The following is a 25,060-nucleotide window of genomic DNA, read 5'->3' on the forward strand; positions in this document are numbered from 1 at the left end:
TAGCTATATCCGCCTCATTAATAAAATAAATATAGTAAAAATGTACAAATAAAATAGAGTAATAAATATGTACAAATATATACAAGTGCTGTGGGGAGGGGAAGGGTTTAGGGTGGGGGGGCGAGGGGGAAGGGTTTAGGGCGGGGGGGCGAGGGGGAAGGGTTTAGGGCGGGGGGGCGAGGGGGAAGGGAGGAGGAGAGGAAAAAGGGGGGGTTCAGTCTGGGAAGGCCTCCTGGAAGAGGTGAGCTCTCAGTAGGGCTCTGAAGGGAGGAAGAGAGCTAGTTTGGTGGATGTGTGGAGGGAGGACATTCCAGGCCAGGTGGAGGACGTGGGCCGGGAATCGACGGCGGGATGGGCGAGAACGAGGCACAGTGATGAGGTTAGCAGCAGAGGAGCAGAGGGTGCAGGCTGGGCTGTTGAAGGAGAGAAGGGAGGGAAGGTAGGAGAGGGCAAGGTGATGGACAGCCTTGAAGCCGAGAGTGAGGAGTTTAAGCTTGATTCGAAGGTTGACAGGCAACCACTGGAGATTTTTGAGGAGGGGAGTCACATGCCCAGAGCATTTCTGTACAAAGATAATCCGGGCAGCAGAGTGAAGTATAGACTGAAGCGGGAAGAGACAGGAGGATGGGAGATCAGAAAGGAGGCTGATGAAGTAATGCAGTCGGGATAGAACGAGAGATTGAACCAGCAAAGCAGTGGTTTGGATGGGAGAGGAAAGGGCGGATCTTGGTGATGTCGTGGAGGTGAGACCGGCAGGTTTTGGTGACGGATTGGATGTGTGGGGTGAATGAGAAAGCAGAGTCGAGGATGACACCAAGCTTGCAGGCTTGTGAGACGGGAAGGATGGTACTGCTGTCTACAGTGACGGGAAAGTCAGGGAGAGGACAGAGTTTGGGAGGGAAGGTAAGGAGCTTAGTCTTGGACATGTTGAGTTTTAGATGGTGGGCAGACATCTAGATGGAGATGTCCTGAAGGCAGGAGGAGATATGAGCCTGGAGGGAGGGAGAGAGAACAGGGGCGGAGATGTAGATTTGGGTGTCATCAGCGTAGAGATGATAGTTGAAGCCGTGTGAGTGAATGAGTTCACCAAGGGAGTGAGTATAGATGGAGAACAGAAGGGGACCAAGAACTGACCCTTGAGGAAGCCCTCCAGTAAGGGGATGGGAGGGGGAGGATGAGGAGCCCAGGAAGGAGACTGAGAATGAATGGCCAGAGAGATGAGGAGAACCAGGAGAGGATGGATTCTGTGAAGCTAAGGTTGGATAGCTTGTTGAGGAGAAGGGGTTGGTCCACAGTGTCAGAGGCAGCTGAGAAGTCGAGGAGTGAGCCCATTGTTGGGTAGGGACCGTCTCTATATGTTGCTGATTTGTACTTCCCAAGTGCTTAGTACCGTGCTCTGCACACAGTAAGCGCTCAATAAATATGATTGAATAGATGAATGAAGTGCTCTGCCACTTGTCTGCTATGTGACCTCGGGCAAGACACTTAACCTCTCTGGGCCTCAGTTATCTAATCTGTAAAATGGGAATTAAGACTGTAAACTCTTTGTAGAGCAGGGGCTGTGTCCAACCTGATTATCTTGTATCCAACCTGATTATCTTGTATCTACCTCAGCGCTTAGTGCAGTGTGTGGCATATATGGTACCAAGTACCGTTAAAACAAAAAACAAAAACCCTTCCAGTTTCCACTCACTGTCTCTGTCTCTTTTCCCTCAAGTCCTCCTATTTTACACTTTTTCAAGGTAGACTAAGAGAACTCTGTACTATCCTGGTTCTTTTCGTTCCTTTGATTCCTCATCCTTTGCTAGCTTCCTTACCACCTCCTACCACCTCTTCACCCCATCTATTCTTGTGGGTACCCAAGACTCAGTTTCTCAACACCAAGTTCTGGTCCTCCCAAAATGTCTTGTGTTTTTGTGAAACTAAAAAAAAAAAAAGCCATAAAACTTCATTCTTCAGGGTTTTGCTTATTTTGTCTTTATGGTATGTGTTAAGCATCAACTATAGGTCAAGCACTGCTCTTAGCTCTGGGGTAGATACAAGTTAGGTTATACACCGACTCTGTCCCATTTGGGGTTAATATTCTAATTAGGAGAGAGAACAGGTGTTGAATCCCCATTTTATAGTTGAAATGTGAAGCACAGAAAAGGCAAGTGGAGCTAGAATTAGAACCCAAATCAATCAATCGTTCATATTTATTGAGTTCTTAACTGCGTGCTGAGCTACAGTGCTACAGTACTAAACCCCTGGGAGAATACAGTAATACAGAGTTGGTAGATCTGTTCCCTGCTCACTCCTCTGGCTCCTACGCTGATGATTTTTCCACTAGACCACACTGCTTCCTGAATGTCGGGACTATTCACTGGACTTGGGGGGAATTTGTCAGAAAATGAAATACGGTTTTACAGTCTATGAAGAAGTCCCATTGCACCATTATGATCATTCTAGACTGTGAGCCCACTTCTGGGTAGGGACCATCTCTATATGTTGCCAACTTGTACTTCCCAAGCACTTAGTACAGTGCTCTGCACACAGTAAGCACTCAATAAATATGATTGAATGAATGAATGAATTTTCTCTTATTTTGCTGATCCTGCTTCAGGGCGATGAAGAGACTTTCGAAAACTATTACCGAAAACAGAGAAAGAAGCAAGCAAGATTGGTCCTGCAGCCCCAGGCGAACATGGTAAAGATGTGGGGTGGTTAGGGTTGGAATGAACAAAAATAACATTGGTGTTGGCATGTAAACTATGTTGTTTCTCTTTCATTTAAAGCATGAAACAGCTGAAGGCTACAGAAGATATTTCAGTCAAATTGTAGGGTATGTGTTACCTGAATTTGCACATTGATTATCTAGGTATTCTTTAATATTTCATTAACTGTTTGAAATGTTTTCCGTTTAGGTTCTTTGTGGTGGAAGATCACATTTTGCATGTGACGCAAGGCTTGGTAACCAGAGCATATACTGATGGGCTTTGGAACATGGCCCTTAACAAGATCATTGCTGTCCTTCGAGCTCATTCTGTGAGAAAACTTTGTAATTGAGTTCTAACCCATTCTTTGAAAGCCTCTGTGGGTTTAAGGAAGAGTAGTGTCGTGGAATGGACGAGCTGGGCGTCCTTCATTTGTTTCGGGTTTTGTAATTAAAAATCAGCCCTATTTGGGGGAAGACCTGATAGTGGGTTTGTGTTCCCCAGTGACATCAGGCTGTGAACTACAACCAGGGCTTTTAGCATAATCCGCCCCTGATTTACAATTGAGGAGACCTTCTAACCAGGCTCTTAGTCCAACAGTGTAGAATATGCAGAGTTAATTTGTTGTGATTATTGCACTCCCTCATTAGTTTCAACTGACCTCTTCATTAGATCAGACTGAAGAGTTCCCCTCTGAGCGCACCACCAGGAAATAGTTCCTAATTATTGCTCCCAGTTCCCTGTTTCCAAAATAAATCCTATCAGCAAAACCCTTGGTGTTTCCCCTTTCAGTGTTTCTGCTTTCAATGTTTCTACAGATCATTTGTTTGCAATGATTTTTTTTTTTAAAGAAGGACGAGTTGTAAAGTACTAGATCTTTTCTTTTTAAAAAGTAGATCACGGTTCTTTTTGTGAATTAAAAGTCTCTGCCATCATAGCTCTTCTACACAAATTGATTTGTCCTGCTGTTTGCAGAACTCAAATAAGGAAATTTGAATAATGCGCCTTGTCCTCAAGCCACAGTTTGGAAACTTACTAAGAACTTTTACCTTTAAAGTCTATCAGCTTGGTAATGAAAAACAAAAAAGAAATGAACCTTGGTATTTTGTAAGCATTTGCAGTAGTTTTTCTTATAGGTAATGCATGTTGAGAAGAATTTTTAGGCAGAATTGTTGGGGTGGGAGGGAGTGTGTGTGTGTGTGTGTGTGTGTGTGTGTGTGTGTGTGTGTGTGTGTGTGTGTGTGTGTTTAAAAATTCTTTGCCAACCAACAGGAACAATTGTAGCTTTTATTTCCAGCAATGCATCCTTGCAGTTTGCAGGTTATCCAACACTTATAAGAACTTATTGGGTTTAGAAATTTTAAATGTGAAAATGGTAACTGAGATCATTATAAATTCTCAAGATGCAAATACTTTCAACTACAGTATGCTGCCTTGATTGATCATTTTATGGTAATACTTTGGGTGGGTTGCTAGGAAAGCTTTTAATTCTGGAAAGAACCTAAAGCTGCATTTGCAGTAGTTCATTGAGGGGGGAGAAAAGGCAACAAAAGGAAGCATATAGTTTGCCTATTACTACTGGGTCACATTCTCAGTAAAGGTTTTATTTTTCAGCTGTTTCTAGCAATATGAGGAAGTCACAGAGTAGCTTAGAAGATACCAGTTTCTCTTACTAATTCATCATTGCAGCTCTGGTGGGCAATTCCTTCATTCAATCAATTGTATTTATTGAATGCTTACCATGCAGGGCACTGTCCTAAGCACTTGGAAAGTACAGTGCAGCAATGAGGAGAGACAATCCCTGCCCACAATTATCTAGTGAGTCTGAGTTCCTTGACTGTTAACTGCGACTCATTTTAGGAAGTTTGAATATGTGCCTACCAGTGAGTTTAAAATGGCAAAATATAATTTCCTCTTTCCTAGACGGGGTTTCCTGAAATATAAAACTGATGAATTTGATCAAAGAACAATTCTTTATGTTTGGTGCTCACTTTGACCCAATTAATATGCTTTGGTTTCAGTCTTATTGCACTGATCCTGATCTTGTTTTGGAGCTGAAGAATCTCATTGTTGTGTTTGCTGAAACTCTGCAGGTGGGTAATGTCTAACCACCCATGCCACTGATGCATTTAAACACGCCATAAGTGCAATACTTTGTTTTCATTAGCCTGTTTTCTTGATTAGAATCAAGGACTCGTAGGGCTCAAGAGAGAGACTCATAGATGAAAAAAGATCTTGATAGATTGTTTAATCTCCCTTTTCTTTCTAGGTAGAACTACACAAACGCATTCCAGAAAGTTGGCCTGTCTCATTCTTAAAAATCTCTGGAAATTGCAAATCCAACCCCCTGCCCCAGCCTATCTGGAGCCAGTTTCTAAATCTTAGAAGTCTGGTCAGCTTAGGTGGGTGCTTCCTGCCCTGATTTTCGGTGGCCCCTAGTAATAATGTTATTTATCTGCAAGCCAACTGGATGTAATGCACTGTACTAAGCAGAAAGACACATTCCCTTCCCTCTTGGAATTCCTCTCTAATAGAGGAGACATTAAAATATTTACAGGTACAGTCATCGAATGAATAGTTGAACAAACATCCACACACATGTTGAGGATGGGTATATATAAATCTGTAAGTGTTAGAGATGGCTGATAAATTGATAGGACGTAGAGTATTGGGAATTGATTAGGAAGGCATAATAATAATAATGATGGCATTTATTAAGCGCTTACAGTGTGCAAAGCACTGTTCTAAGTGCTGGGGAGATGATCAGGTTGTCCCACCAGGGGCTCACAGTCTTAATCCCCATTTTACAGATGAGGTAACTGAGGCCCAGAGAAGTTGTGACTTGCCCAAAGTCACACAGCTGACAATTGGTGGAGCCGGGATTTGAACCCATGACCTCTGACTCCAAAGCCCATGCTCTTTCAACTGAGCCACGCTGCATGTTGGAGGAGATGGGATTTCAGGATGGCGTTGAAATCAGGATGAACTTGGGTTTGTAGTTTAAAGATTTCAGGCCTGAGGCACAGTGCCAGGGATGGGATGGGATGTGGGAGAGTTGAGGGCAAGGTAAAGTTAGAAAGTTAGCCCATGGGACAGAAAGTAGCAGATGAAGGGAACAGATATTGCCAAATGGGTAGAGTTTGTGGAGAGCCTTGAAAGAAATTGTGAGGATTTTTTTGCTTGCTGCAGTGGGAAATGGGAAGCTGTGTGTCCCAGTGGATGGAGCACAGGCTCGGGAATGTAAAGGACCTGGGTTCTAATCCCAGCTCTGCCACTCATCTGCTGTGTGACCTTGGGCAAATCCCTTCACTTCTATGTGCCTCAGGTACTTCATCTGTAAAACGTGGATAAAGACCGGAAGCCCCATGTTCCACATGGGGCTTGTACATATCTATATGTATGTACACATCTATATATGTGATACTTGTACATATCTATTCTACTTGTACATATCTATTCTATTTATTTTATTTTGTTAGTATGTTTGGTTTTGTTCTCTGTCTTCCCCTTTTAGACTGTGAGCCCACTGTTGGGTAGGGACTGTCTCTATATGTTGCCAATTTGTACTTCCCAAGCGCGTAGTACAGTGCTCTGCACATAGTAAGCGCTCAATAAATACGATTGATGATGATGATGATGACAGGGACTATGTCCAACCTGACTAGCTTGTACCTACCCCTGTGCTTAGTATAATGGCTGGCAGATAGTAAGTTATTAATAAATACCGTTAAAAAAAGGCCCGTGGAGGTTCTGAGGATAGAGATAGACAATGAGTGTCTGGAAGGGCTCAGGGAATTTGAGTTGAAGCTAGTGGATCCTCTTCAGAGGACCAAAGTATTGTGGTCCAGACAGACAATCCAGGAAAACCAAAAATAAAGAGGAGGAAAATAACCAGAAAACTCAATATCAATGGGCTGGTTTTGGCTGAGTGTTTACTGGGTGGAGAGCACTGTTCTAGTCAAAAGATGTGATACTGAGAGCTCACTTCCTCCAGGAGGCCTTCCCAGACTGAGCCCTCTTTTTCCTCTCCTCCTCCTCATCCCCCCATCCTACCTCCTTCCCCTCCCCACAGCATTTGTATATATTTGTACAGATTTATTACTCTATTTTACTTGTACATATTTACTATTCTATTTATTTTGTTAACAATATGCATATAGCTATAATTCTATTTATTCGGACGATTTTGACACCTGTCTACATGTTTGGTTTTGTTGTCTGTCTCCCCCTTCTAGACTATGAGCCCGTTGTTGGGTAGGGATCGTCTCTATATGTTGCCGACTTGTACTTCCCAAGTGCTTAGTACAGTGTTCTGCACACAGTAAGCGCTCAATAAATATGATCGAATGAATGAATGAATGATACCTGCTCTCCTCAGAGGGAGCCATAAATACAAATCAATGTGCCATAATTAAGACTGAGAGAGATATAAATAATACGTAAGTGAATAGATATACTACATGATTGCTGAAGAGGCTAATCAATCAATGGTATTAGCACTTCACTAAGCACTTGGGTGAATACAATGTAACAGTTGTATATTATTATATTAGCAAGACTGAGATAGTGAGGACTCATGATGGAATGCCTTCAGAAGGAATTGATTCTGCAGGGGCTTTGAGAAGTGGGAAGAGAAGGGACAGACTCAGAGGTGGAGGTGCAAAGAGAGTACTGAGGCTCTGCTGCAAAGCTTTCCCTATAGGACTTCCTCCTGGCCTCTCCCAGCTCCTGGCTACAAATGCAGCGATTCCCTGATATTTCTCTCTCCCAGTCTGTTTCCACCTTTCCTAGAACTTTTTCCCCTTTTCACTTCTCATTGGAAACAGCAGCTATAGCATCTGCTGCTCACTGTGGTTTTTTTATGGTGCTATTATGCTTACTGTGCCAAGCGCTGGGATAGATTCAAGCTAATCAGGTTGGACACAGTCCATGTCCCACATCGGGCTCACAGTCTTAACGCCCATTTTGCAGATGAGGGGACTGAAGCACAGAGGAAAGGAAGTGACTTGCCCAAGGTCACGCAGCGGGCAAGCGGCAGAGCCGGGATTAAAACTCCCATCCTTCAGACGCCCAGGCTTGTGCTCAGTCCACTAGGCCACGTTGCTTCTCTGTTGGATGGGTGTGTTAATTTCAGGAGTCATTGATTACAGTCTGCTAATGAACCATCATAGCTGCCCAGGCCCGTGCTCAGTCCACTAGGCCACGTTGCTTCTCTGTTGAGTGGATGTGTTAATTTCAGAAGTCCTTGATTACAGTCTGCTAATGAGCCATCATAGCTGCTTAGATTACCTGATTAAAGATCAGTTAAGCAATCATTTACAAAAGATCTGCCAAATTGAAGGGGAGGAAGGATGTAATAAGTCGCTCCTACCTAAGTGCAGTGAGCAGAGGTTCGGCAGTGACTGTGATCTCTCTCCCGGACTAAACCCGCTGAGGGATCATTCTGGGTATGGAATCCTTGTTCTCAGTTACACCAAGGAAGACCCCTTAAGAAGAGAACAGAAAAACAAAACAAAACAAAATTTAAAGATGTACTCAAACCTTATTTTTAAAATAAATAGACGTCCTGGAAGGCCCGGCCCAGGATCATAACAGAATCTTGCCTCTTGTCAGAATGGAGGGACAGTCAATTGAAAACTTCTACCCACCCTCCTTCCTTGGAAATATCTATGCTTGGCTGTGGGCGGGGAACGTGTCTACCAATTCTGCTCTATTGGACTCTCCTGAGCGCTTAGTACAGGGCCCTGCACTTAGTAAGCGCTCAGTAAATACCATCGATTGATCTGTGCAAACCGCAGCAGACTTGATCGGGTCTCAGAGTGAGTCTGTTACTCCATGACAGGGCCATAGTCCTTGTCATCTGTGAGAGACGGCTGACCATTTCCTAATGGGGTGCCAGACTGACAGTCTAGTAAAACACTTTGGGCAGTTTTGTCATATAGAATGGTCCAGAGCGGTTTGGCTCACATATGTAGGAACCCTCCCTAACCTCTAGTATGAACTGCTACACCTGATTTGAATTACTTCTCTTTTTATTTTTGAACTCTAGGATTATGGCTTTCCAGTGAGTCGACTCTTCGATCTTTTATTTGAAATAAAGGAGCAGTATGGTGAGACGCTGCTTAAGAAATGGGCTGGAGTATTCAGGTCAGTGAACTCGACATGACAAATTGCTTAATTAGCTTTCAGCTCTCTGCTTACAGCTTGAAGCAAATGTATACTTCTCTTACGTAGCCCATGTTTAAGTCTGTCAGCCCATATGGCTTCATTCATTCATTCATTCATTCAATCATATTTATTGAGCGCTTACTGTGTGCAGAGCACTGTACTAAGCGCTTGGGAGGTACAAGTTGGCAACATATAGAGATGGTCCCTACCCAACAGCAGGCTCACAGTCTAGAAGTGGGGAGACAGACAACAAAACTAAACATGTGGACAGGTGTCAAGTCATCAGAACAAATAGAATTAAAGCTAAATGCACATCATTAACAAAATAAATAGAATAGTAAATATGTACAAGTAAAATATAGAGTAATAAATCTGTACAAACATATATACAGATGCTGTGGAGAGGGGAAGGAGGTAGGGCGGGGGGTATGGGGAGGAGGAGAGGAAAAAGGGGGCTCAGTGTGGGAAGGCCTCTTGGAGGAGGTGAGCTCTCAGAAGGGCTTTGAAGGGAGGAAGAGAGCTAGCTTGGCAGATGTGTGAAAGGAGGGCATTCCAGGCTTCATGTTCATTTCAGTTGGTGAATTCAGGACAACTGGGATTTTCCAGTAAACCACAAACTGCAACCAACTGCAAGCTACACAAATGCTTTCAGAGAAGCAATGTGGTCTAGTGTATAGAGTACAGGGAGTCAGAAGGACCTGGGTTCTAATCCTGACTCGGCCACTTGTCTGCTTTGTGACCTTGGGCAAGTAACTTTGCTCTCTGTGCCTCAGTTACCTCATCTGTAAAACAGGGATTAAGACTATGAGCCCCATGTGAGGCAGGGACTGTGTCCAACCTGATTAGCTTGCATTTTCCCCAGCATTTAGTGGCGGAGCTGGGATTAGAACGCAGGTCCTTCTAACTCCCAGCTCTGCGTTCTATCCACTAGGCCATACTGTTACCAGATGGTGATCTCATTTTGTCCTCACTACCACCTCTGCCAGCAGGAAGGGCAGGGAAACTGAGGCTCTTCCGAACAATTTGAGAATTAGTGGGGCCAGGGTTTTAACCCACCTCTACCACTTTTGGCCCCACACTCTTTCCCTTAGATTAAGGGCCTGACAGGCATTTCTGCTGTTGAACTTTGCCCCCCGCCCTCCTCTTTCCCGCTCTTCTCCTTGGCTTTTCTCTCGTTCCTGGTGTGGGACACTGTGGCTGCCTTTACACAAGAGCCAGTTTCCAGGTGGCCTTTGTGCCTTCCCGAAGGGGGTTAAAGTAGCCTGGTGTGTGAAAAGGTTTGAGACAGTCTCTCTCTTCTGCCAAATCAGTGGAGGCCCTCCCACAGTGTACTTGGAGCTATAACTCGCTGCAGTTGGATGATGCAGGTCTTTTTAAAGTTATTTCATACAGTAGAGTTGATAGTTTGGGGATTTGGGTTCCAGTCCCAGCTCTGCCACTTGTTACCTAACTTTTCTGTGCCTCAGTTACCTCTTATGTGAATAGAGATTAAGACTGTGAGACCTATGTGGGACAGGGACTGTGTCCAACCTGATTAACTTGTATCTACCCCAGCACTTACTACAGTGTGTGGCACGTAGTAAGCACTTAATTAACAAATATTATTGAAAAAAACACGGGTCCTGCCCAATGGACAAAGTCATCTTTCCTCAATTAGATTATTTGCAGAAATTTCATCCCATTTATCCCTCTTATCGATGCTATGAGAGGAAACCTGCACAAAACACTCGGGTTCAAATGGCTTAGCAATCCTCAGCTTCTCTTGATATTACAAGAGAGTGGCAGCTCAGATAAATGAAATTCATCGAGAATCCAGAAGAGTTATTTCAACTGTTCATTCATTCATTCGATCGTATTTATTGAGCGCTTACTGTGTGCAGAGAACTGTACTAAGTGCTTGGAAAGTGCAATTCAGCAACAAAGAGAGACAATCCCTGCCCACAGTGGGCTTACAGTCTAGAAGTCTGTTAGTTAAGTGGCCTCCCTCACCGGAACTGTTGGCAGAAACTTTTACCTTGCCCTGCTCACTCTGTTACAAGGGGCTCCCTCCTTCAAGCAAACAAGTGAGGAACAGGAATTGCTGGGAAATCAGTCCTTTAGGAGTTGAGAGTTGACTGAAAGCCTGATATCAGTGAGAGCACCAGACAGAGGCTAACTGACTGGGCAAACTATCTTTTCTGGGGCATTATTATTATTATTGTATTTGTTAAGTACTCTGTGCCAAGCACTGTATTAAGCGCTGGGTTACATACAAGATAATCAAGTTGGACACAGTCCCTGTCTCACATGGGGCTCACAATCTAGGGACCTAGTTGATACCTTGTCACCCGAGAGCGTTAATGGGCTGCCAAGTTGGGAACATTTTTTTCTGACTTTTAGTTTCTTTACCCCCCAAACACTTCTTGACAATCTACTCGACCCACTTAAGGGGAGTAAAGCCAATGAACTTGAACAGCACTGAAGCTCTTCTCCTGCTTCCACTAGAGAAGCAAGAGTCCATAATTAAGGGCCAAATATAAAAGTTCCTTCCACCCAACCTCCTGATGGATAAAGTATGACTACTGTAGTTGTAGTTATTTGATCATATTTTCATAAGGTTGTCCAGTGATAGAATTTCAGTTCTTGATTTCATTCTCATTAAACAGGAATATTTTTGAAGAGGATAACTACAGCCCTATCCCTGTAGCTAATGAAGAAGAATATAAAATTATAATTAGCAGATTTCCCTTTCAAGACACAGATCTTGATAAGGTAAGAAATAGTTTTTATTATAAGTATGCCTTCAATCACCGTGCCCCCTCTTACCTCACCTTGCTATTCTCCTACACTACAACCCAGCCCGCACGCTTTGCTCCTCTAACGCTAACCTTCTCACTGTTCCTTGATCTCGTCAATCTGGAAGTATGGACTGGAGTGGGAAGAGAGGAGGCAGGGAGGTCAGCAAGAAGGCTGATGTAGTAATCAAGGCGGGGTAGTATAACTGCTTGGATGAACATGATAGCAGTTTGTGTAAGTATAAAAGTATATCTCGATACTCTGCCACTTCCCTGATATAGACTTTTGGACTGTGAGCCCACTGTTGGGTAGGGACTGTCTCTATATGTTGCCAATTTGTACTTCCCAAGCGCTTAGTACAGTGCTCTGCACATAGTAAGCGCTCAATAAATACGATTGATGATGATGATGATGATGATATGTAATTTACTTTAATGTTCTTCTGTCCCTCTGCACTATAAGCTCCTTGTGGGCAGGGATCCTGTCTAATAACACTGCTGTACTCTCCCAAGCATTTGATCGATCAATTTGCCTTCATTGTGCTTTCTCCTCCGGGGTATGATTTATTCCTAGCTGGCAGAACGTTCTATCTGAAGAATAATCAGCTTTGTCCAGACTCCTTGATCTCTTGTCATTTAGCCTGTCTTGTCACCGAGTTGTCCAGACTCGCTCCAAACCTGATAAGACTGCAGCTTTGTCTTGAAGTCTCCTCTCCTCCCTACACTACAAGGAGACTGTGAGGGAATAGGGCTTCCAGGAGGCGTGGAGTCCAGGGTGTTAGAGCTTTAAGGAGGCAAGTCTTTAAGGGGTGCAACAAACCCTCATCCTCACTGTACCATAGGCACAGAAAGCCCCTCGTTGGCTCTGGAACCTGAGGCAGGTGAGCTGGGGAATGAGAGGAAAGCCACTGACCTTTACCTGGAGCCTGTTGGGATTTAGAAAATAGATCCTGGCCGGTCTTGGGGCCCATTGAGGAGTATAGAATCCCATCCTAGGCTCTGGAATTTATCAGAAACGAAAAGAGCAGCAGTGGCCTAATCCCAGCCCTGCTACTTGCCTGCTATGTGACTTTGGGCAAGTCCTTAACTTCTCTGGGCCTCAGTTTCCTCCTCTGCAAGTTGGGATTTAGTGTCTGTTCTCCCTCCTGCTTAGACTTTGAGCCTCATCAACAAGGCATAGTTAATAATAATAATAATGATGATGATGGTATTTGTTAAGCGTTTACTATGTGCAAAGCACTGTTCTAAGCACTGGGGAGGTTACAATGGGGGCGCTCAGTTTTAATCCCCATTTTACAGATGAGGTAACTGAGGCCCAGAGAAGTCAAGTGACTTTACCAAAGTCACACAGCTTTCTGTTGATGGAGCTGGGATTTGAACCCATGACCTCTGACTCCAAAGCCCGGGCTCTTTCCACTGAGTCACACTGCTTCTCCATATGGTTATTGAGCATTTACTGTATACAGAGCACTGTACTATGTGCTTTGGAGTGGACTGTGCTTGGAACGGGACTTGACATCTAGCAAGTGCTTAACAAATAAATAATAATAATAATAATAATAATAATGCTGAAGAGCCCGTACTGAGCCAAGAGGAGAGAAGCCTTCAAGCCCAGCCCCTTAACTGGCCAGGCTGTAGGGAGGGAGTCAAAGAGAGGGATTGAAAGGGATAATTAACTTTTTAGCCAAATCCCTAGTACTGCCTTTGTTGCTATTGACTTTTACTTTCGAGGGGCAAGTCCACGGCCTGGGGCAATTCATTTCCCAGTAGATATCCAGGGAATTCAACCCTCCCCCATTCCACCCTCCTTTTAAGACTGTAGGACAAGTCTTTTCTTTTCTGAACAATTTGCCCTTTCCTGGTGCCCTCCTTCAGCCTTGATAGCTACCCCTACATTTCACTTATTCCAGAGGCATCAAAACTGATGTCTTGAGCTCTGACCTTCCAGTTCCTCCTCCATCATCATTAATGGTATTTATCGAGCACTCACTGTGTGCAGAGCAATGTACTAAGTGCCTAGGAGAGAACGATGCATCAGGGCTGGTAGACATGTTCCCTGCCCACAGTGAGCTTACAGTCAAGACTCTTGTCTAGTTCCCCTGAATGTCCGAATCAGGAGGGAGAAGAGTCAAGGTTAATGCACAGGTTGTGGGTTTGTGAGACTGGCTGGAAAGGTGGTGTTATCAGTGGTTGTGGAAAAGTCGGAGAAGATGGTTTGGGAGGGAAGATGAGGAATTCAGATTTAGACTTGTCGATTTGGGGTAGGAAGAACGTCCAAGTAGAGATGTCCTGAAGGCAGGAGGAAATGTGAGATCGCAGAGAAGGAGGGAGGTAGTTTATAAATTACATTAGCCATTTTAAGTATGTATAATTCTTAAATATTAAGAATTAATTTAATTCTTTTTAATTAAATTTTAACAATTTTAACACATATTGAAATTTTGAGCTTCCAATTTCCTTTGACTCATTGACCTCAAAATACACTGTGTGTCCAAGAGTGCACCTAATTAGTGCTATTTTGGATTTTTAAGCCCTTTAGGTCTAAATATATAGCTGATCAAGCCTCATTGTTAGATTTTTTTTGGAGGTGCTCTTTAAACTTAGTTGGGCATTTGAATGACGTTAATTTTTGTGTTTATTATTTCCACAGCAACTCTTCCCAAAGAAATTCCCGATGTCTCAGTCAGTGCCTCAGATTTACATTCAGGTTAAAGAATTTATTTATGCAAGTCTTAAATTCTCAGAGTCCCTTCACCGCAGGTAAGCATTAATTAAACCTATTTGGGTGTTAAATATCCTTCTTGAAGAAAATCATTTTGATAGCATATTCTGAAGAGTTCAGCTGTTGGCACCCTAAGGAAGAATGGAGGAATTTGCCCTGCGATGTTGCCTTTCATGCATTTCCTAGTTCAGATTGCCCATGGTGGGTTGTTTGTGTGAACTGGGGTGTGTAGAATGCTAGCCCTTACTCTGGAAGTTAGCTTCCCTGCCACTAACATCCTCATCCCACCATCATCATCATCAATCGTATTTATTGAGTGCTTACTCTATGCAGAGCACTGTACTAAGCGCTTGGGAAGTCCAAGTTGGCAACATCTAGAGACGATCCCTACCCAACAGCGGGCTCACAGTCTAGAAGGGGGAGACAGAGAACCAAAACAAAACACATTAACGAAATAAAATAGAATAAATATGTACAAATAAAATAAGTACATAGAGTAATAACATAGTAATAGTAGTAGCCACAGCAGTAACAGTATTTATTCATTCATTCATTCAATCATATTTTTGACCATCAGGCCCCAGTAAGAATGATACTAAGCACTATTCTAAACTATTCTGGAGTAGATACCAGGTTATCACAGAACCTTGGGTACATAACGTTGGACGCAGTCCCCAGCCCACGTGGACCTCACAGTCTCAATCCCCATTTTATAGATGAGGTAACTGAGGCACGGAGAAGTGAAGTGACTTGCCTAAGGTCACCCAGCAGACAAGTGGCAATTCAACTTGAGGTTGGCCGTTCTACTTGAGGTTCAGAATCTGAACCTTCATTTTATTGGGTGTGTTTGTGTATTATCATTATTATTATTATTATTATTATTATTGTACTTGTTAAGCGCTTACTATGTGCCAAGCACTGTTTTAAGCGCTGGGGTAGATACAAGTTAATAAAGTTGGACACAGTCCCTGTCCCCCATGGGGCTCACACTCTTAATACCCATTTTATAAATGAGGTAACTGAGGACCCTAGAAGTTAAGAGACTTGCCCATGGTCACACCCAGCAGAACAGTGGAAGAACCAGGATTTGAACGCAGGTCCTGTAACAGTGAGGTTCATGCTCTTCCCAGTAGGCCACACTACTTCCTTCCATAACAAGGGCTCCAAAGAGTTCCCAAAGCTGTAATTTATTTTATTGATGGTCTTCCCTACTAAACCACTAGCTCCTTTGAAGGCAGGGATCATGACTACCAACTCAGTTGTATTGCCCTCTTCTAGGTGCTTAGCACAGTGCTCTGCACACAGTAAGTGCACATTACATACCAATGATTTATTGTTTCAAAAAAAAGGGTGCCAGGGTCTGAGCATGCCCAGAGCAAAGAGAAGGAAGCACAGACTCCATTGTAATCCACAGCATTTTCGGAGCTGGTCTGATCTCAGAGGTTTGTTAGGAGATCAAAACCTGACAGGCTTTTGTGAGAAGCAGCGTGGCCTAGTGGAAAGAGATGGGCCTGAGAGACAGAGGACCTGGGTTCTAATCCCGCCTCTGCCATGTTTCTGCTGTGTGGTCTTGGGCAAGTCACTTCACTTCTCTGGGCCTCAGTTACCTCATCTGTAAAATGGGGATGAAGACTTTGAGCCCCATATGGGACATGGGCTGCATCCCACCTGATTATCTTGAATCTACCTCCACACTCAGTACTGTGCCTGGAAGCAGCATGGCCAGAGAAGCAGCATGGCTCAGTGGAAAGAGCCCAGGCTTGGGAGTCAGAGGTCATGGGTTTGAATCCCAGCTCTGCCACTTGTCAGCTGTGTGACCTTGGGCAAGCCACTTAACTTCTCTGTGCCTCAGTTACCTCATCTGTAAAATGGAGATTAAAACTGTGAGCCCCATTTGGGACAACCTGATCACCTTGTATCCCCCAGTGCATAGGACAGTGCTTTGCACATAGTAAGCGCTTAACAAATGCCATCATCATTATTATTATTGTTATTATAGTAGGAGCTTAACAAATACTGTTTAAACAAACAAAAAGAAAAAAAGGAAGGATACCCTCTGCCACCTCCCCAGGGCCATTGGCTGGGAGCATTCAGGGTCACTTCCTAAAGATGACATGAAGGGACACCCCCATATTACAGGAGAATGAGGAAATGGCCCCTGCCTTCATTCAGTCCTGACGTGTTCCCCAACTAACCCGTGGGAAATGGAGACATTGGGGAAGCGGTCTAGCCTTGCCCCAGCTCAGGTGTTGCCAGGTCATGTGGTATCTAGTCGGTTTTATGAATAGGGCACATAATTGAAATGTGCCTTACAGTGAGTCTGGGGAGGGAGAGTATGGTAGTGCCTGGAGGTGGCATAGTGGATAGAGTACGGATCTGAGAGCCAGAAGGTCGTGGGTTCTAATCCCGGCTCTGCCATGTGTCTGCTGTGTGACCTTGGACAAGTCACTTCATGTCAATTAACTGGGCCTCAGTTAATTTGTAAAACAGGGATTGAGACTGTGAGCCCCATGTGAAACAGGGGCTGTGTTCAATCCCATTTGTTTGTATCCACCCCAGTGCTTAGTACCCACACCAAGTGCCTAACAAATAGTGCAATTATTATTATTATTACTATTATTTATTGATAGGCTTCTGTGACTCCCAAGAAGCTGTGTTTAAAAATCTGGAAAATGATATTTTGGAGGGATGCATGCTTTATCAAGTGAATAGAGAAGGAAAACACACAAGTTTAAAAATGAAATTTTTGAAATTTTGAAGTCCCGCCCCCCTCTTTCAAATGCTGTCGAGTCGTTTCCGACCCATAGCGACTCCATGGACACATCCTCTTCAGAACATCACATGGTCTTTCATAAAGTCGTTCTGGTGTGTGTGCATAGAGTTTTCTTGGTAAGGATAGAGGTGGTTTACCATTTTCTTCTTCAACGTAGTAAAAACTTGGGTGTGCTGTTGTCTCTGATCAACATTTTGATCACTTGATTATCCGCTACTGCCCAGAACAGGTGAATTGACTTTGTCTGATAATCCTGCAAAGACCTTTCCGTTATGAGTAGCCCTTATTGGCATAGCTCTAAGCTTCATCAGCAGACACAAACTGTCCTTCCACAATAAGGTGTCGGTTCACCTCTCCCCATTCCACCCCAAAATGAAAAAGAACCCAAACCTGGGAAATTTAGGATGAATGGGAATGTGTGCAAAACAAATTTTCACATGAGATCTAAGGTTATTTAAGAACATACAATTTATTCCATGTAAGTTATAATGGAAATCATCCCATCTTCTAATTTAGAAGTAGAAATGCCTTAGTTTAATTCAAACAATAATTACGAATAAACGTGAACACGTTTTACTTGTAAATAATAATTACTTGTAATTATTGTTCACAGTAGGGTTTCTCAGACTGCTCTAAGGCACTAAGCATCTATTTAGTATTTCCCAGTTCAAAAGGAAAGGAGCAAAAACAATTGATTTGGGAACCATCAACCGTAAGCAAAGGGAAGTTTTTCTTCATTTGGATTTAGAATGCAGTCAGTAATCTGAGGCAAAGAGGAAAAAACTCCTATTTTTAGACAGAGAGTTTAGGAAAACTCCACTCTGGAGAGAAATTTGCAACAACTGGAGTCATCATTAAATAGTCCAAGGCCACGGTCCAAGCAATATCATCAGAATCTTCGTTTAATCAGAATCAGTTTTCAACTCTGAGACATTGGCCATTCGATTTGAGGTTCAGAATCTGAACCTTGATCTTATTGGGTGCGTTTGTGTATTAGTACTATTATTATTGTGCTACTTGTTAAATGCTTACTTTGGGCAAGCACTGTTCTAAGCACTGGGGTAGATACAAGTAAATCAGGTTGGACACAGTCCCTGTCCCACATGAGGCTTACACTCTTAATCCCCATTTTACAGATGAGGTACCTGAGGCCCAGAGTAGTCAATTGACTTGCTCAAGGTCACCCAGCAGACAAATGGTAGAGCTGGGATTAGAACCCAGGTCCTTCCGACGTCCGGGCCCGTGCTCTATCCCCAACCCCAGACAGCTTCGAGGGTGGAGATGTGGGGGTTGGGCTAGGTGGCCTCATGCTCCAAGAATCCTTCCTATGCAACTTCCTCTCCATGAAGATGGCAGCGTCTTCTGTGGGGTGGAAATGCACCTCCACACCAAGGGTTGTTAGCCTGTCCTCCAGCAGTATGTATGTAGCATTATAGTGATTTAGGGAGGGAACATGTCTACCAACTTGTATTGTGTTTTTTCAAATGCTTAGTACAGTGCTCTGTGCACAGGAAGCGTTCAAGCAATATCCTTGATTAATGCAGAACTGTAGAGTGTCTTGCATGAAATGTCTTCAGAATGGGTGTTTGCCCTTTTCTCCCAGCAAATTGAATTCATAATCCATCAGTTTATCAATCAATGGTATTTATTGAGTGCTTACTATGTGCAGAGCACTGTACTAAGTGCTTAGAGAGTTCAAGAGAAATAGAAGACACATTCCCTGTCCATTAATGAGCTTACAGTCTATAGGAGGAGACAGGCATTAATATAAATAATTTGTAATATGTTGAACAGTGTCAGAAAACTCTGACTTGCAAGGCATTTCATTGATTGTTCCCAAAGAAGGTATTCTGTGAATTTGTGTTTTTTTTCTAGTTTTCCATTTTTTGTTTTTTTCTTCTGCTGCCCTGGGGCTTTACAGCACTACTCTGAAGGACGGATTCAGGAATGTGAAGTGCATAGAAATTTGGAGAATGTTCATAAGCTCCTTATGTTCAGGGATTGTGTCAATCAATCAATGAATCAAACAATCAGTAGTATTCATTGAGTGCTTACTGTCTGCAGAACACTGGTAGACATGTTCACTGCCCAAGAGGAACTTACAGTCTAGAAGGGGAGACAGACGTGAAAATCAATTATGAGTATGTACAAAAATGCTGTGGATTGAGGGTAGAGTGAATATCAAACAATAAACAGTGACTTTCCTTGCCCAAAATGAGCTTACAGTTTAGAAGGGGAGACAGACATTAATGTAAATACATAAATCACAGGTATGGACATAAAGTGCTGTGGGGCTGAGAGGGGAGAAGAGCAAAGGGAGCAAGTCAGGGTGATGTAGAAGGGAGTGGGAGATGAGGAAAAGCGGGTCTTAGTCTGGGAAGGCCTCTTGGAGGAGATGGGCCTTCAGTAAGGCTTGGAGGGTGTGGGGAGAGTAATCATCTGTCGGATGAATGAATGAATCAAATGTTTAAAGGGTATGGAACCAAGTAAATAGGCTTTATAGAAGGGCGAGAAAGTAGGGGAAATGAGGGCTTATTCAGGGAAGGCCTTTTTGGAAGATATGTGATTTTTATGTCTGCATATTCTATTGTATTTTGCTTCCGCAAATGCTTAGTACAGGGCTCTACACACAGTAAATGCTCAATAAATATCCTTGATTGATCGATACGACTAGATGGGATCTGCTCCTTGGGATTTGAAAAAAGTTAAACAGGAAGGGCTATTGAAGGTTTCATATCATAGAGATATCATTATATATCATTATATCATCCATATCATTAGAGAAGCAGTGTGGCTCAGTGTAAAGAGCACAGGCTTTGGAGTCAGAGGCCATGGGTTCAAATGCCGGCTCTGCCAATTGACAGCTGTGTGACTTTGGGCAGTCATTTAACTTCTCTGTGCCTGTTACCTCATCTGGAAAATGGGGATTAAGACTGTGAGCCCCCCGTGGGACAACCTGATCACCTTGTAACCTCCCCAGCGCTTAGAACAGTGCTTTGCACATAGTGTTTAATAAATGCCATTATTATTATTATTATATAATAGGCGATTGGTTTGTTAATTTCCCACATCAGTAGGTATGTAATTCTATTTACCTTAAAAAGCACCTCTTGACATGAAGCACTTTGGTTTCCGCACAGTACATTCTTCAGCTGAAATGTAGCCATTTCCAGAATGCTTCAGTAAATGCTAACCTTCAATTTTAGTTCAACAGAAATAGACGATATGCTCAGAAAATCAACAAACCTGTTGCTGACGAGAACTTTGAGTAGCTGTTTACAAAATCTTATCAAGAAGCCTCACATCGGTTTGACAGAGGTAAGTAATGTTCTCCATTGCCTGAGGCTCAGTCAAGGGAAGCATAGTATAAAATACCCTTGAAAATGTTGCCCTGCTCTCAAATTCAGTTCTAGGCAGAAATAATTGGGTAATTTTAAACCTAAGCAAATGACAAACCGAAGGTAAAGAGATGGTCAAGGAAAAGGATTTATTGGGAGAAGTAGATGTCAACATCAGTAGATTTATGTTTGCCAGGTATCTTAGCTGAAAATCAGAAGTGTCATTTGACTTTCGTTGTAACTGTCACAGAGTAGCTTATTTACATTCCCCTCAGTCTTTTTTAATGAATAGACAGAGTCTTAAGGTGAAATTTTACTTCCCACTGTTTAATTATTTAGGAACAGTGCTTGCAGTGTGTTTTTAAAATCAGCAGTTAATCTGTCGTATCCTGTAATGCTATAATTATGTTCTAGTAATGTAGTTGCCGGAAGCAGTAATCCTGTTTTAAAAATCAGGTGGCTTTGGGTGTGTTTCCTGCATTTTACTGGATATATTTTGTTTTGTAGCTAGTGCAAATCATCATAAACACAACACACCTGGAACAAGCCTGTAAATACCTTGAGGATTTCATCACTAACATTACAAATGTTTCCCAAGAAACTGTTCATACTACAAGGCTTTATGGACTTTCAACTTTTAAGGTATGTGAAAGTGCAATTCAGTGATCGGATGTTTGCCTTGTAATAACAGTAAGCACATTGTTAAAAATAAAAGAAAATGTATTAAGTACTCAGCACTAGAAATATCTAAATTGCATAACAGTGATTGTTATTTTCAACACTGAACAGGCAGTTATGTTTTTTCCTCTGGCATTTTCAATATCACTTTAGTTAGTATTAAATATTTTCTGTTGGCAAATCATACATCTTAACACATTACTTTTATTCCAAGTATGTACCTTTTTTCACATTCAGGAACAAACTTTCAGTCAGTCTCATTTATTGAGCATTCACTGTGTGCTGGACATTGTACTAAGTGTTTGGAAGAGAGCAATGTAACAGACACATTCCCTGTAGCTAAAACTGATTAACATGAATGGTGAAAGCTTATATTCTTCATGGATGGAACATTATCATGTAAATGTAATAATTTACTTATTTTTGTACTTGCATTTAAGTGCTGTCCTGTAGAAGGTAAATTATCTTTAGCTTGTAGAAATTTTTCGAGGCATTTTATTTGATTGACAATCAATAAATCAGTTGTATTTATTGAGGTCTTACTGTGTGTGGAGCATTGTACTAAGTGCTTGGGAGAGCACAGTAGAGTTGGTGTACATGGTCTCTGACCTCAGAGAGCCTACAGTGTAGCGGAGAAGACAGACGTTGAAATAAATTACAGATGGGAAATTGAACCAAGTATAAAGGTCTGTACCGAAGTGCTGTCAGGGTGGGAAAGGTAAGTGAGTAAATACTCTCAAGGTACAGACCCAAGTGCTTAGTGAGATGCAGAAAGGAGTAAGTTAGGGAAGGCTTCTTGGAAAGAGAGATGATTTTAGTAGGGCTTTAAAGATGGGAAGAGTCAGGAGTCTGGCAGATGTGAGCTGGGAGGGAGCAAGTTAGGAAGGAGTCAGCATAACCATATGAAAACCGTATTTGTTTTGCCAGGTGCTTTATTGCTATATTATTTTCGTTTTAACGTTTTCCTGGTAGCAGTAGTTCAGATACTTCAGTTACAAACCTGCCTTGCCTTGGCTTGGTTTGGTCCTGTTGCAAACAGGCCCCTGGACTCGGCTGGAAACTGGCACCCATCTTCAGTTGGCACTCCATAGCCAACACGCCAGCTGAAGGAAGAAACAGCGTGGCCTAATGGATAGAGCCCGGGCCTGGGAGTCGGAGAACCTGGGTTCGAATCCCATCTCCGCCACTTGTCTGCTGGCTGACCTTGGGCAAGTCCCTTAACATAATAATAATGGTGACAACACTCTTCACAACTTCGATAAAATCCTTTCTTTCCTCTCCATCCAAACTGCTACTAAGTTGATCCAATCACTTATCCTATCCTGCCTCCCTGCTGATCTCCCTGCCTCCTGCTCAGTGAAAAGAGCCCGGGCTTTGGAATCAGAGGTCAGGGGTTCAAATCCCGGCTCTGCCACTTGTCAGCTGTGTGACTTTGGGCAAATCACTTAACTTCTCTGGGCCTCAGTTCCCTCATCTGTAAAATGGGGATTAAGACTGTGAGCCCCCCATGGGACAACCTGATCACCTTGTAACCTCCCCAGTGCTTAGAACAGTGCTTTGCTATTATTATTATTATTACTATTATTATTGTTCTCTCTGCTGCCGGATCACTTTTCTAAAAAACCTTTTCAGGCTATGTTTCTCCACGCCTCAGGAACCTCCACATCAAACAAACTCCTTCCAGTGGCTTTAAAGCACTCAGTCACCTTACCCCATGCTATCTTACCTCACCAACTTCCTTCTACAACCCAGCACGCTCACTTCACTCCTCTAATGCCAACCTATTCACTGTACTTCGACCTTGTGAATCTCTCCCCCGATCTCTCGCTCACATCCTGTCTCTAACCTGAAACTCCCTCCTCCTTCTTATATGACCCACCACCATGCTCTTTGCCTTCAAAACGTGATTGTTAAAATCCCATCTTCTCCAAGAGGCCTTCCCTGAATAAGCCCTTATTTCCCCTACTCCCTCTCTCTTCTGTGTCACCCTTGCACTTGGCTTTCAACCCTATATTCATTTCACCCCTCAGCACCATGGTGCTTCTGGAAATAGTCGTAATTTATTTCAATGTCTCTCCCCCTCTCTAGACCGTCAGTTCTGATCTACCTTATTCTCCCAAGTACTTAGTACATGCTCTGTGCAATGTAAGCACTCAGTAAATACAATTGATTGACCGATTGCTAGGCTGAGCCTCTTACCTGATTTCCAAATAGAGGAGTTAGAACAGCACAGTAATTGCCGCAGTGAGTCAATGTGGGAAAGAATCTATTCTTCTTGGATTCTGAGAGCTTCATGGTATTTTTCTGACATGGGGAAAGGAAAGTAAATGCTCTACCTAGAACTGGGAATAGCTGCCGACACAGTACCTAGACGGGGTAAGGGAACAGTGAAACCTGGAGGAAAATGATTTGTATTTAAGACAAATTGGTATTGCCAAAGGCAATCCAAATTATCAGTTAAAACAATGAGAGAGTTTATGTGCTCTGCCGATCACGTCTTGGGAAAATGCAGGAAACTGATTCTGGCAGCTCTCACTTTAAACTGTAAGCCCCATAGAAATTGGGACTTGGTAAGCATTTACTATATGCCCAAGCACTGTGCTGAGCACTGGGGTAGATACAAGATAACGAGGCCGGACACAGTCCTTATCCCATAGAAGGCTTACTGAGTGGGTAGAGAACTTGCCTACCAACTCAGTTGTACTGTATTCTCCCAGCCCTTAGCATGAGAAGCAGCTTGACAGAGTGGATAGAGCACAGGTCTTGGAGTCAGAAAGTCATGGGTTCTAATCCCGGCTCTGCCACTTGCCTGCTGTGTGACCTTGGGCAAGTCACTTCAGTTCTCTGGGCCTCACTTACCTCATCCGTAAAATGGGGATTGAGACTGTGAGCCCCACGTGGGACAGGGACTGTGTCTGACCTAATTTGCTTGTATCCACGCCAGCACTTAGTATAGTGCCTGGGACATAGTAAGCGCTAAACAAATACCATCATTATCATTATTACAGTTCTCTGAACACAGTAAATGCTCAATAAACACCACTGATTGATGCATGGGTCGATTGATTTTTGTATGGCACTTATCCATTTTTACTTCAATGTCGTAGCCCCTTCAGGGTCACTAGAGCTGGGTTTTGCTGTAATTGAGCTAAAGTTTCAGATACCTTTTATGTATCATGTTAAAGCCCAGAAGTTCATCTCGGAAGGTGCCATTTTCATCCCATCGTATTTTGTTGGTTAATGGCTCCTATAAGTGTGTTGCATTTCACTACTAACCCCTCAAGTGAATTCTGGTACCCCCTATGGGACCTGAGGAATCTCTCGAGTTACAGATGGGGAAACTGGAACCCAGAGGGTTAAGTGGCTTGCTTGCCCAGGGCCACCTAACAAAACCACTACAGAGCTGGCTGAGGGTCTAGGTCGCCTTTCTTCATACCCAGCCCGCTGAGTGGAATTCCTTTTCGCTTCCTTTCATTTATGATGACATGCTTCATTTTATTAGTAGTTCTGCTGTCCAGATAGGTACTGTATATCTGCCCCTTGCTTTACTGTTCTTGGGGTTTTTTTTGCTGATTCAGTTGCTTAATAGTTTTTAAGATAGAGATCAGGCAACCAATCAATAGTGTTCGACTTCCTACTATGTTCAAGGCACTCTACTCAGGACTTGAGAGAAAGAATAGAATTAGTAGACGCGATCCTTGCCATCCTGGAACTTAAATGTAACCCAGGAGACAGACAATCAATCAGTCCATTAATCAGTGGTTATTTATTGAGTGCTTATTGTGTGCAGAGCACTGTACTAAACACTTGGAAGAATACAATACGAGAAGCAGCGTGGCTTAGTGGATAAAACATGGGGCTGGGAGTCACTGGGACTTGGGTTCTAATTCCAGCTCCACCACATGTCTGCTGTG

The 25,060-nt window shown here is 43.1% G+C and overlaps 1 protein-coding gene across 3 annotated transcripts in view; it reads left to right on the forward strand.

Moving 5' to 3' along the window:
- Window positions 1-25,060, forward strand: part of EXOC6 (exocyst complex component 6) — a 179,028-nt gene that overhangs the window by 91,900 nt on the left and 62,068 nt on the right. For all 3 annotated transcript variants that reach the window (XM_038764352.1, XM_038764353.1, XM_038764354.1), the window contains exons 9-17: window positions 2,603-2,686; window positions 2,775-2,821; window positions 2,904-3,024; window positions 4,715-4,786; window positions 8,743-8,840; window positions 11,507-11,612; window positions 14,286-14,395; window positions 20,337-20,448; window positions 20,976-21,110. In XM_038764352.1, coding sequence (XP_038620280.1) covers window positions 2,603-2,686; window positions 2,775-2,821; window positions 2,904-3,024; window positions 4,715-4,786; window positions 8,743-8,840; window positions 11,507-11,612; window positions 14,286-14,395; window positions 20,337-20,448; window positions 20,976-21,110 — 885 coding nt within the window. The remainder of the gene's footprint in view (window positions 1-2,602; window positions 2,687-2,774; window positions 2,822-2,903; window positions 3,025-4,714; window positions 4,787-8,742; window positions 8,841-11,506; window positions 11,613-14,285; window positions 14,396-20,336; window positions 20,449-20,975; window positions 21,111-25,060) is intronic.

The sequence above is a fragment of the Tachyglossus aculeatus genome, chromosome 22 (genome assembly GCF_015852505.1).
Source record: "Tachyglossus aculeatus isolate mTacAcu1 chromosome 22, mTacAcu1.pri, whole genome shotgun sequence".
Lineage (NCBI taxonomy): Eukaryota > Metazoa > Chordata > Mammalia > Monotremata > Tachyglossidae > Tachyglossus > Tachyglossus aculeatus.